The 14,080-nt window shown below is 40.5% G+C and overlaps 1 protein-coding gene across 9 annotated transcripts in view; it reads left to right on the forward strand.

Moving 5' to 3' along the window:
• The window catches only part of CD44 (CD44 molecule (Indian blood group)), an 88,688-nt gene that overhangs the window by 60,153 nt on the left and 14,455 nt on the right, over positions 1-14,080 (forward strand). For 2 of the 9 annotated variants that reach the window (XM_010831846.1, XM_010831848.1), the window contains 6 exons: positions 1,500-1,628; positions 3,095-3,232; positions 6,941-7,036; positions 8,770-8,859; positions 9,721-9,915; positions 12,617-12,682. In XM_010831846.1, coding sequence (XP_010830148.1) covers positions 1,500-1,628; positions 3,095-3,232; positions 6,941-7,036; positions 8,770-8,859; positions 9,721-9,915; positions 12,617-12,682 — 714 coding nt within the window. The remainder of the gene's footprint in view (positions 1-1,499; positions 1,629-3,094; positions 3,233-6,940; positions 7,037-8,769; positions 8,860-9,720; positions 9,916-12,616; positions 12,683-14,080) is intronic. The other 7 variants (XM_010831847.1, XM_010831851.1, XM_010831849.1 and 4 more) reach the window with 7 other exon arrangements.

The raw sequence follows: 14,080 nt of genomic DNA on the forward strand, positions 1-14,080 counted from the left end.
ATGAGGACTTGCAAAACATCAAGTGATTCTGGCTGGCGATTTCTAGGCTTTATCAAAAAAACATCTACAGCTTCTAGAAGAGAGTCAATCTTTGTATTTGCAATGGAAATCCTATAGTCTGCTAACCCATATTTTGAAGACAACAGAGGGTTACTGGCTATTTAAAGGATCATTCTGTTTATAAAGATAGTGGTAGAGTACAGAATAGTGTGTGCATTTTTTTCTTTTTCTTTTCTTTTCTTTTTGACTTTAATCAGTTTATATTTGGGTTAAATTTTCTTTTTTCTTTTTTTTTGGTAATTACATCCAGTGTTGTTTCTATCTTCATTATTTGTCAGGAGGTAGTGATTTAATCAGGGGAGGTAAAACTTAAGATTTTTATTTTTTCCCCTCCCTCTGGATAACCTGTTAACTTCAGGAATGTTTTGGCCAATGCAAGGGTAAAATGAGGGCAGTAAGTTTTATTTTTTTAAATGTCTTTGCTGTTGTCAAGTCACACACATTATTTTCTAAAATAATGAAATAAGTTTTACAAGCTGCAAACTGTACTTCAGCCTGGCAAGTTTATACAGTCTCTTTTTCTTTTTTTATTGAGGTATAGTTGATGTACAGTATTTAACACTCTCATTTTCTTGATGAACAGAACTTCAGTGTTAGTCACAATGGATGAAAATGTCAATGACTTTCTGATTCTTCCCAAAGGCACCCTGGTACAATTTTATTTCATTCATTTTGTCCTTTTTAAAACTAGACAATTACAACATTGAGTGCTTGAAATTTTAAGCCTGTCACACGCTCTTATAAAGCCAAACACTGGTTAGAAAGGTTTTAGATAATGTCAAACATTGGCTAGAAGAGTTTTCTTCTACTGAATTAAATTTGTTAAAATGTGATTTTGACAATTTTAGAGGCTCCATAGACATAACCTCGTAACATGTCAGTGGAATAACATCTCAATCATTCCCAGCATCTTTCGTGCTAGGCAAATGCACTGCTGGTACATTTCCCAGTGTGTGCGATGTTGAGTCATATGACCACTATTTGAGAAGGCTTCCTTCCTTCCTACTAGGCTGATCTCATCATAGATTGTTATATAATATACTCCTCTCCCTCAAATCACTGAAGACAAGAGGTTAATTTTTTGAATAAACAGTTCTTTCAGGCAGGGTATGTGAGGCCATAAACTCTAGTAAAATGAGAATAGTACTAGGAATTCATAGACTGTGATCTAGTTATAACTGTGCTGATCTGGCGATGTGATTTTGAGCAAATCACAACTTCTCTGGGCCCCAGTTTTCTCACCTGAAAGGACTAAAGGATTTAGACTAAAGGCCATCTGATTTCTAATATCCCCTTCAAAGTTACCAGTGGTCTCTCTCTTTCTTGCTGTCCCTTTCTGCCTCCTGTCCCACCTGTATATGTGTTTAAGGTAGAAAGCTATGTTTTGGTAAGGAAAGTAATTGAACAGTAACAGCTCACCATGGACATTCTTCTCACAGCCCAGGCACCCGCTACTAGTACAGCAGAAGAAACATCTACCCAGAAAGAGCAGTGGTTTGAGAGTGGAAGGCCTGGGGAATTTCCCCACACACCAAAAGAAGACTCTCATTCAACAGCAGGGACAACTGGTAATGCATGGTCTCACAGGCAGACTTGGGTGAAAATTTCCTCGGGTGTTAAATGCCGGGCATTAAGGACAGTGAACAAGAAAAATTGGAAATAATTGTCACAAGATGTTACAGTCTCTTAATCAATGACCATGCAGTCACATGGTCACAGAGCCAGCCCTTACGTGCTCATAATAAATCACAGAAATGGATACAGACACAGAAAGGAGACACAGAGAATATGTCCTTGCGTGTGTCACTTTCGGATCTAATGTCGGCATCCCCTGGGGAGACTGTAGAAGAGACTCTGATTGTATAAAATACTACCTTTTCTTTTGTAAAGGAATCTTCTCCATGATGTGGGTCCAGGCTTTACAACACAGTTCTATAAAATACTGGGCTTGTTAGAAGGCTTTTGGTCAGAAAACTCTCAGTAGTTGAAGAAATGGAGCCAGACATTTTGAGACAAACACCTGTCTGGTGTCATTTAGCCTTTTGTCATGTTTATTTGGAGATTTCTCCTCGAATATACAATAGTTTCTTCTTAATTAAAAAAAAAAAACCCGCCTCTATACTTGAACTGTGGAATTGGGGAGACTGGAGTCAAGTCTTGTCATCTCTTGTCATTCCTAAGCGTTGCCTGATAGCTTCACTCTGCCAGCTCCTATGCGTGTGTGATGGAAGCCTTGAAATGCATCCTGTCTTGTAAAAGAATGTGAATTCCATATCCTTACTTGATAGCAGTGGGAAATATTCCTGTGTTTCCATTTGCAAAATAGGATATAACGCATGATGTTCTTCCGGTGTGTGGCAGCTTCTGGATTCATAGCTGTCAGAGGATGAATTCAGTAACTGGCTATATGATGTGGTTGTTGCCAAGGGTCACTATTGTCATCTTTTCTACCTCTGCGTCTTCATTGGCTCAGAATGAAGCCAAAGCACGTGCTGCATTCTTATGTCACTGGTGCCATAATCTCACTGTTGGGTGGTACTGCTTCTAATGGAATCCATTCATGCTTTTGAGATGAATGGCATTGACTCTCCTGTCTGTCTGGGGGGTGGGGAAGCTGTTACCTGACTCCTTCCCTGCATCTCTACTGGCCTCACGTGCGTTTCACCGGGATGTGGTTGTCTAGGAATGATCTCGTGTGTTTGGACTCCTGCACTTCCTCCTTCCAGGGATGGTGGCAATGTGGTGTGGGTGAAGAACTATTTCTCCTCCATCTTTACTATAACTTCTCATCTACCCACTAGAGAAGTTATTAGTGCTTTTGCATCCTCTAGTTCACATGCTGATTGCCAGGGAAAATGAGCATGAATGAAACTATACCTGCTAAAACTTTCTGCATTTATGCAACTTCCCAGCCCTCTAGACCCAGAAGACGGTTTTGTTGTCTTGAGTAGAGAATATAGTCTTAAAAAAAAAAAATCAGTGTATCCCTGGCTAGATGTCAACTAACACTTTGATAATTGCTTAAACTGCATAGTCACAACAGCCTCGACGCACGTCAGCCATCCTCATCAAAGAGTAACAACGCAGAGCCAAGAGGACAGTTCCTGGACTTATGTCTTCGACCCAGTCTCGCATCCAATGGGGCGAGGTCATCAAACAAAAAGAAGGATGGGTAATAATCTCTGAGCTCTTTTATATATTATGTTTTAGAAAGCCACCAAATGGCTGTTTTCCTAGAAGTATCCCTTTGGCTTTAGACCAGTCTGCTTTCCAGAAGAACTTTGTTTCTTCCAAAATTAGTTTTCTTAGTAAGACTGATATGCATATACATCTGAATCTGAAGTCCTGGGCAAGAGCGGAGAATTTGGCAGGAGAGTAAAGAAGGATTAGTCCTAAAATGATGGGAATGGAAGTCATTTTCTCTGAAGAGGAGTAGTCTCAAGATTTCTTTTCCAGGTACTTCCAAGTGCAGGGTTTTAAAAAGAATGAAGTGATAGATCCAGTGACTATTTCCATTATAGACCCACGATAAAACTTGTCTTTGGTAGAGAAATGTTAGAGGTCAAAAATTCCAAACAAGTAACTAAAAGACTCCGGAAAATTGTGTGAATTACTCCTGGAAATTTAGAAATAAAATACACTACTCAGTGACTTAGGATTTGCACCACCCTTCTCCTCCTTCAGTCGCTCAGTCATGTCCGACTCTTTATGACCCCGTGGACTGTAGCCCACCAGGCTCCTCCATCCATAGGATTCCCCAAGCAAGAATACTGGAGTGGGTTGCTATTTCCTTCTCCAGGGATCTTCCCGGCCCAGGGATCGAACCCGGGTCTCCCGCATTGTGGGCATATGCTTTAACCTCTGAGCCACCAGGGAAATGTTTGTGAATTTAAAGCATGGACAGCTTTTATACAGGATGGAATCATTGTTTTCTTAATTACCATTCTTACTTACCTATTGGAGAAGGAAATGGCAACCCACTCCAGTATTCTTGCCTGGAAAATCCCTTGGGCAGAGGAACCTGGTGGGCTACAGTCCATGGGGGTCGTGGTGAGTCGGACACAACTTAGTGAGTAAACAGCAATTTACCTATATGCAATTCAAAAACAGAATTAAACAAGAGAGAGTGAGAAAAAGACTAGCTAGAGCTCGACAACAGTGGAAGATTATTATTGTATTTGACACAATTTTAAATTTAAAAGAAATGTTTCCTTTATCAGAATCAGGTGACAACTTTCCTGAGAGAATCTGTAAGAATTGGTAGCAAGTGGTGCCCCTCTTTTCCCAGTGTTTGCCAAGAAGAAGAATCCATGTTCTGTTCTAAATCCATGGATAGAATTATGCAATTTTATTAATTTTTTAAAATTTAACAAGATGTCTTGATCACAGACATGTAACATTCCACAAAGGGAGATCAACCAAGAGAACAAATATGGTGATAATGAATTTTCAGTCATAGTTTCAAATATATTTTTTGGATCCAAACTCCCAACGGTATGCACTGCACATGACTTATTGAAGCGAGTTCTCAGAATGCAACATAATGTCTCTCAGTATTGAGTTAAGCAAAGTTATCTCCAAAATGAATCCAGTAGTTTCTGTGGTCTCATTTCTCCAGAACATTGTAACTATGTTGTACCCAAATATTAGTGATCATATATCCCTTAAAGTATGACGATACTAAATATCCACTAATGTAATTGTACTTTATGTTCAGTGCATTATGGAGACACGCAGTGTGCAGATAATTCATGGTCCATGTTCTTAAGGTAGAGCTCCCCAGGTGGTGCTGATGGCAAAGAACCCACCTGCCAATGTGAGAGACATAAGAGACGTGAGTTTGATCCCTGGGTCAGAAAGATCCTCTGGAGGAGGAAATGGCAACCCACTTTGTATTCTTGCCTTGAGAATCCCATGGACAGAAGAGTCTGGTAGGCTACAGTCCATACGGTCGCAAAGAATCAGACATGACTGAAACGACTTAGCAGTCACATGCATGCTCTGAAGGGACTTAAAAGTTAGCTAGGAAAACAGCTTCAAAATAGATCTAACAGTATGAGATAGTAAGTAATAGATGTCAAATGAACATTGCTAGCAATAAACACAAAAGAAATTCTGAGGATCCCTTGGAGAACCTCAGAGAAAGGTAGATTGGATCTGGTTTTTGAAAAATGGGGAAAAAAATCTGGTTAGTCAGAGAAAGGAAGTAGGGGAATTTTTTTTTTTTTAAGGAAAAAAACACATATAAGGAGAGGTTTAAAGGAAAGAAAGCCAAGGAAATGAATTTGACAGAGTGAGTGGATCCATATGTCACAAAGAAAGATGAGTGTGAATGGTGGGGTTGGGGCCATTATGTTGTGCGGCTGAAATGCCGCGTGTAGACCCAAACACACATTTTATGCACATGGTGGCTGGAGGCTCTGATGATACCCGTTGTGGAAAACCAAGCCAGTAAAAGAGCTTCACGGTCAATATTGTCTTCATGTGGATGAACAGAAAGGGTTTTCATCAAATTGATGATGTCAAGAACATTATAATTGGCTTCAACCATAGAATGGTGTCACACCTCTTAAAGGATTCTACTTATAAAAGGAAAGATGAACAAGAGTGTCTAGAACCATCAGCAGGCTGGACATTTTCTGGGAGAATATCCATTTGGGGTTTTGACTTGGATTAGCCAGACTTTCCTCTTTTTTAGCAATTACTACTACTACTATTATTTTAAAATAATAGAGTCAGCCACATTTTGTTCTACGAAGATCCTGATGTGCAGTGGAAAGGCTACAGTGTAGATGTGGGTCCCTAATATTCCAGTGTTCCCCTCTGGAGTCATTTGGAACAGATTAAACCTCCCCAGAGGCAGCAGAGTGGGTGGGCTTTGAATCCAAGAACTGGCAATAGCAGTGGTGTTTATGGCTTGTGTGGCCTCTGTTTCACTCGGGACTTGTTATTTCAGCAGAACTGATTTGTGATAGTTATTAGAAACAGCTTCTATAAATAGTTCAGTGAAATTTCTATGTAGTTCAACATTATACATGTTACATTCCAAAGACATCTCCTACGTATGTGTATGGGAAGAAGGATTCATTGATATCCAATGCTTATTCTTTGCCCTAGAAATCCCCATGGCTTCCATCTAGATGGTATGGGATGCTGATTTGATTTATACTTTGAGTTCATGAAGCAAAAGAGGAGAAAATGAGGGAAGAGGACTGTAAAAACATTTTTTTTTTTTTTTGCCAAGTCAAGAGGGTGTGACAAAATTGTGCCTGAACCAGTGCACTTTATCTTTTATCCACATGTCAGATCACTGGCTTACCCCGTGTCTCAGCAGTACACAATGCACCTGCCAATTCAGTAGACACAAGAGAGGCGGGTTCGATCCCTGAGTCGGGAAGATCCCTTGGAGGAGGGCATGGCAACCCACTCCAGTATTCTTGCCTGGAGAATTCCATGGACTGAGGAGCCTGGTAGGCTGCAGTCCATGGGGTCTCACAAGACTGAAGCAACTGAGCATGCTGCATGCATAGATCATTTGTATATAACAGGACAAGTCACACATGGGTTATATGTCTGTCTCTCTGCAAGGCTTAGGAGGCCCATCATGTACTCATTTAGCATTCTTCCAGACTCAGCAAAAAACAACAAAGATTGTAGTTTTCATACCACTCAGCCTTTAAATGAAAGCCAGTTACTTCTTGGGAGGCCCTTTTGGAGAAATGATCATTTATTTCAGTTCTGGAGATGTGAATTAGTATGTGCTTTCTTTCCTCTCATGCAGGTTTGAATGTAAGCATTATTTATCTCTAGACCAGAAATGACCTTCAAATAGCAGTTAGGAAACAAAGCAATAACACTGGTTTAATTCCTTCACATACAGACACCAGCCCTAGTACAACGCTTCAACCTTCTGCAGATCCAAACATGAGTTCCGTGGGAGACTTGGACAGGACAGGACCTCTCTCAATGACAACTCGTAAGGATAAAGACACTCAGCCTCTTGACCTGTATTCTTGCTTCAGCTCTTGCTCTCCTTGGCCCTGATGCAGGGCTTGGTGGTGGTCTAGCTCATTCAGTGCTGTGTGGTTCACCTCAACTCAGAATATCAAATCTGTCTCCCTTGTCTTTGTTTTCTGGGTGGTTCTTTAAATCTGATTATACCTTCATTTGTGGTGGTTTCCTCTTTATGTTAAAAAGGAAAAGGATGTGGGACTCCATTCCACTTGATTTTCCTGCTCTGAGTTAGTGAAATTGAAGACCACAGCTAGGGTGGTGGTATCTCTCTGTTTTAACTGACCAGTTCCTTGTGAGTCCCATCTTTCAATCAAGGCAGAAGAAGGGTAGCATTTTTCAGTGGTTGTAAAAAGATGGTTTGGGGCTAGATAATCTCAGAGAGTAGGGGAATCACATTAGCCTGTAGAGGAGGATCAAGACAATTTTTTGACAATTGACATTGTCAAAATGTGGCAGGGCCCTGGGAATAAAAGAAGAACATTTGCTCATATCTCTTCCTATCACTAAAACATCTGGCAGAAACAATGCTAAACGTCTAGTGGCCTTAACATCCACCATAGGTGCAGGGCTATCCCAGAGATCAACATAAAGTCATTCATAATTTCTTTGCAGAGTATTAAAGAAATCCAGAATTACGAGGGCCTCATTTCACTGCTTGCTAGACATACTGGGCAGAGTCTTTTCATGTGAGCCCTTTCAGGCAAAGGGGAAAAATCAACAAGCATGTGTTCATTGTCAAGAATGTAAATAACCCAGCAACCAGGCTTCAAAGGAGATGCAAATAAGCCTAAAACTGGTCCCTGCCAATGAAGGGTCGTATAGTCCTCCTTTATGCCCCTGTTGACTTGTTGTGTTGTGGGGTTTGGGATTTGTTGGCTGTCTTTCTCCTGGTTGTAATATTTACTGGGTAGTGGACATGGTTTAGTGGTATGCTTTATGGTGTGCTTACACCTGTAACTCAGAGGTCAGTCCTTTTCTTAGAAGAACACAAAATAAATTAACTCAGAACAATGAAAACCATTTCAGATATGGGCAACGGTTCAATCAGAAATTGATATGTATCAGTGAGGGCCCTGTATTTGCCCAGACAAGCGTTTCCTGGCCTTTCAGTGCATTGATGAGAATCCTCATCCACAAATGAGATTAAAAAGCTAATCATGGAGTGCAGTGGTGACCTAAGTGTTTCCTTGTGTAAATTTGATCTGAGTTACTTGAGCAGGTTATTCTAGATGAACTTCTTCCTCTTCTGTGGTTACAGGTACACTACCTGCTCTGCTGGCGTTTACTTTCCCTGTAGTCACACTTCTTACACACAGTGACATTGCTCTTGGTGGCTGATAGGAGCACCGGGGTTCAAGTGTTCCTTTTGCTTTGTCTCTGTGTTTTCGGGTTTTCCCTGAGTGACAGGAAGCAGTGCTATAATTGGGCCAGGATGATCCAGGGTGGACAAAGTTTTGGCTTAGATTCCATCTTGGCACTTCACCTTGTTTATTATACAGAAAAACAAAACCAGCTAAGGGGCAAAGCAGAATTCTGTTGTGCATTTCTTTCAGTCAGAGGAGAATGGCATGCAAACACCTTGGTATTCCTATGTACCTACCCATCTGACTGTATCAGATCCTCCCTGTCAGCAGATAATGGAGGATTTGTCTCATGGCCCCCAATTAATACTGGACTCATCCCTCATTGAAACAGAGCAGAGTGATACTCACAGCTTCTCTCCATCGCATGGCGGCTTAGAAGAAGACCAAGGCCACTCAACGACTGCTGCTCCAACATCTATCAGTAAGAACTGTAAAGCCCACGTGGCTTCAGCTATTGAGAAAAATCAATCAACCATGTGTGCTTTTGCAGTGTCTTTGGTGGAGGCACATCAGTTGGCTGTTGTCATGCTGTTACTCCTGATCAGAAGGTGTGGCTGGTGATGGTTCTCTGACTTTTCTGCTTGGTAGATCTCTTAGCAGCCATTGTCTATTAAATGCAAACTATATTTTCTTAATCTTCAAGTTTGGGTTTCTTAAACCCTAGAGTTAGTGACTTTGTTTAAGAGTAACAGATTGCTGGTGTGTGATTGGGTGGAAAAATCTGAATTATAGCACTCTCTATTTTCCTTGCATTAATAATATTATTTTGCCATTTATCCTCTGGACCACAAATCCCTGGTGCAGGTGACCAAGAAGCAGTTCAAGGAAAGGAAAGAATAATCAAAGCCTCACATCTTTGAAACTTTGCATTTGCTATCCCAACTGCACAGCCTCATTTTACCTTTCAATTCAGTAACATGTTTTTTCCTCTTCATCAGCGGTGGGTTCAATTGAGTAAGAACTCAAGATTATGTAGTACCCGAGTTTCAAGGTAACAGTTGTAGAGGCATAAACTGTATTTGAATAAGCCAGGCAGATGTTGCAATGAATGTCTCTTCTAGATATTAGGACCGCCACTCTCTTCCACGGAACGATGTCCAGATGGTATTGACTGCAAAATATTGATTCTGTTCAATAGGGTGACAAACTGCACCATCTTTTGCTCCATGTTCACAAATAACAAGTGAAAAGTTTTTGCAGCATTTGCACATGCTGAAGACAAGCATGTTTTGGGTGGTGATCTTACCAGTGTGGGTTTACCGTTGATTCCACCCCCACACAGATAGGAACGATGGCAGAAGAGGTGGAAATCTTCCTGAAGATGCAACTGCTTCAGTGGAAGGTTACACTCATTCTCCAGACACAAATGAATACACAACCCTCACCCCAGTGACCCCTACTAAGACTGGGTCCCCTGGAGTTACTGAAGTTACTATTGTTGGAGATTCCACCTCTAAGGCTGATCTTACTTTACCAGGTAATTTGGCCATTTGATATCTGGTTTGCTTTCTCTATAGGAAGAAACAACATATACTTTCATATAGTAAAGAACGTCTTCTCTGTGTAGACTGTAATTAGATTGATTTGTGTCGTGGGAATGGCTTTCATCACAGGTCATCATTCTAATGCAGTAGATTTACTTTAGATGAATAATGCTTTTATTTACCTGTGTAATTTCCATTTATTTTTTGTGACTTGGTTGTTATGGTAGAATTTCTTTCTTTGTCTTATTCCTGACCTTCTGATATATTTAACTGAACCATATGAAATCGACATTTTTGTAAGTAAAAGTAGTCAAGTATCAGTTTCATTTGATTCAGCTAATATATGCTGCTTTTGTAAGGTTTTATCCAACTTGTGAATAATTTCCCTATACTAATATCTTTGCTCTGAAATTATTCTTTTATTGGTGATAGATTGGTGAATTTTATTTTTGGTGAAGGGCTTATGGATGGATACCTCTTCTAATTATGGTGTACACTTTAAATTTCATGATTTAATCTACATTATGACTAGCTACCCTTTCTCAGACAGAGAGGCCTGGCGTGCTGCGGTTCATGGGGTCCCAAAGAGTCGGACATGACTGAGCTACTGAATTGAACTGAACTGACCCTTTCTCTTGTAAGAGCAAAGAGTTGATCGAAGATGACTTATTCAATTAAGTTACACGTGGATCTAGCCATCCTTCCCACTTCTACTTTTGTTTCTCTGTTTGCATTAAGAAACTAATATTGAAGAAAAGGGAACTGCAAAATACTTACCCTAGCTAAGAAACTAAAATTGAACTATCTCTTCCTGGTGCCAGATATTTAAGTGTTCTTACTATTCAACCATTAAGGAATATTAAAGATCCGTTATTTTAAACATATACATACATATATATATGTAGTAGCACATGTCTTTTCCTACCCCATACCCCCTCAAATGAACAATAAATCTCATGGGAACTCAATATATAAGGCAGATGACAGGTGTGATGCCATGACTGTTGTGGGACAGAATGCCATGTGCCTGGCCTGTATCTTAGAGCCCACATGCTTGGGCTGCCCATCTCAGGGCTTCAAGGGAAACAGTTTTTAAAAATCCTGACCTCAACAGCATTGGCAGGACAAAGCCCCTTTACACCTGCTGGTTCTTTATTCGGCATGGTGCTGCCCTCAGTTATTAAAAATTCCAAGTAGCCGTGCCAGTATTCTTCTGGAGAAATGAATTTTAGAGCACTGCCTGGTTTCTCTTGGCAAAATAGGGCCCTTTATGCAGCCGAGTGAATTTAAATGGCAATTTTAACAGTTACAGTAGCCTCAAAGGATTACATAGCCTATTTGTTAGTAAATAAAATGCTTTCTACAAAATCGATAGTTACATACCCTGATTCCTTCTGCATTCTGCAGTGGTGCAGACAGATTTTCCATAGTTCTCCATGGATTAAACAATCTATCATCCTTGATTTTCTTCCAGAACACTCAGATAAGGCTAATTTCTTCCCATATATTTTTTTCTCCCTCTTTTGAAAACATCCTTAATTGTGGTGGCTGTGGTCTTGGTGGTGATGGTAGTGGTGAAAAAGATCGTGACGGTGGTGGTGGTGGTGATGGTGGTGGTATTGAGTGCTTTGGTGTCAGCATTTCAGCAAATGCTGTTTTCAGTTTTTCTAACCATCAGCCAAGGAACAACGCAATCTATCTCCTCCATACAATTGTGTAAGAGATTACAGATCGCCTATCTCTACTTTCTCTAAATAAGGACACTGTGAAGATCAGATTACTGTGTATTTCTTAGAGGAATCTTTCGTAATGGGTGACCATAGCCATTTTATGAACCTGTTTTGTTTTGCTTCAAGATTTCATTATAATTTTAGGAAATGTGCGGGCAGGAGGGGGAGGAACCAGAGTTTCCATATTCTGAACCCGAGATTTGACCTGTGGATCCAAATTTTAGCAATTCATGAACTTGTTTCAATGTAAAGCCTTCTGGTGATGGATGTTGGAGAAGATGGGGTTATATTAACTCTTGGTATTGAAAATACAGATTTGTTTTTGGAAAATATGATTTGAAATATATTCTAATAACCAGGTAGCCACCTTAGACACATGTTAGTTATCTCCCCATTTCTTTTTCACTTATTTTCAGACTTTATTTTCTCTAAATTGAATTGAATTTTCTTTTTGAATCCTTACTGACCCAACCCCAAGATACTTTATTGAACAAACAAAACATTTCTCAATTTCCCGCCTCAGAGAAATCTCTTTAAACGTCCCATGCCCTAAGCCACAGAGTACATGCATTCCCAGTGATCACATCTATCATAATTCAAAGCATATAATCGTTATGTCAAAGACACATCAAATCCCAACCTCAGACTTGCCAAGACATCATAGTATTTTTGGTAGAGTTACAATTTGGGGGTTTCTACTGAAGCCACACTTCCTATGGTCATCCTTACTGGTCTGTGCTGTCCCAGTTTTTAAAATTTTGATTGACGCTCTAACCCACTCATCAGTAAAGGAAGCAATGAACAATAATTCATATCATGGACCCATTCGAAACTCCTTTGTCATTATTTTTGGTTACCTTTAAAAGACTTTGTGATGGGATGTATGAAAATGCACAGGTGAGGAAGCCCAGATGTAACGTAACTGAGCGTATGGAATTGAACTTCCCTCTGTTGCTACTTACAGGAGACTACGGCTCGTCCCGCGACCCCAGTGGAAGATCCTATACAACTCACGCATCTGAATCAGCTGGTGAGTTTGAGCTGCTTTGTCATTTACTGTTACCATCATGGAACCTGCTAATTATTAATGATGTATGAGTCAGTGTCTCCCCAAAAGTGGTTTTTATACATTCTTTGCATGCATCACAATCACGGGGAGAACTTATCAAACTACACTGCTGGGCCCCATCCTTAAATGTTTCTGCTTCAGGAGGAGTGGAATGAAGCCTGAGCATTTGTATTTCTAGTAATTTCTCTGGTGATGCTGATTCTGCTCAGACACGGACTCCACTTTGAGGATGACTGCTTTCGAGAAAATTCTTCCATCTGAAAAAATCAGGAAGAATTCAGGCAGGTGCTCAGTTTAACACTGCATTTTACCAGGGTGATTAAGAACATAGATTTTGGAGAAAGAATGGCCTGGGTTTGATTCCAGCTCCTTCACATGCCAATGAGGGACCTTGTTAAAAGGATCTGAGATTTGATTTCCTAACCAAATAAATTGGGATGATAATAATTGTCACAGGGCATTGTTTTAAAGGGGCATTCCCAGTGGCTCAGTGGGTAAAGAATCTGCCTGCTATGCAGGAGACACAGGAGACTCAGGTTTGATCCTTGGATCAAGAAGATCCCCTGGAGGAGGAAATGGCAATCCACTCCAGTATTTTTGCCAAGAAAATCCCATGGATACAGTCCATGGGGTCACAAAGAGTCAGAAGTGACTGAGCATGCACACCCATGCACACATTGTTTTAAAGACTAAATGATGTATACTTGTAAAGTCTTTAGCATAATTCCCCTGCCCACCGCACATGGCATAATAACTAGCCTTTCCTGAGAATTTACCGTGTGCTGGTGGCATCGTTCTGAACACTATACACGTGTTAGGCTGCACCATCTGAAACTGCCATTTCTGTAGATCAACGGTCAGGTATCGGTGATTCCCCGTATTTCATCTTTTATGTTCTCATTTAATTCTATCAGTAATTATGTTATCCTAGTATTACAAATGAGGAAACTAAGGCTTAGAGAGGCTAAGCAACTTGGCTGAGTTGACTTGGTAGAGTTGAATGGTGAAGCCAGGTTTTAAGCCCAGGGATCTTGTGTTGCCTCTCAGAAGCATGATCTGGAGAAATACCCTGTAATGACCATCATTACTGCCATAATTACTGTAATGATCACACCTCTAGAAAAATCACTCCAGGCAGCAAAAGTCTGCCATGAGGCAGGTTGACTTGTGATCACTAATATTGCTCCCGAAAGGTTCTGCCGTGCTGTCTCACTGTGGTCTCCCTGATTATTGCCAGCCCAGGTGACCCCATGTCAGCCAAGGAACCCCAATATGAACTACTGTCCTTCCCTTCCTTCCCAGCTGGGAGTAGGGTTGACTCTAAGCTTGAAGGCTCACACACTTAAAGCAAATATTGAA

The sequence above is a fragment of the Bison bison genome, unplaced genomic scaffold, assembly GCF_000754665.1.
Source record: "Bison bison bison isolate TAMUID 2011002044 unplaced genomic scaffold, Bison_UMD1.0 scf7180017864531, whole genome shotgun sequence".
Classification (NCBI taxonomy): Eukaryota; Metazoa; Chordata; class Mammalia; order Artiodactyla; family Bovidae; genus Bison; species Bison bison.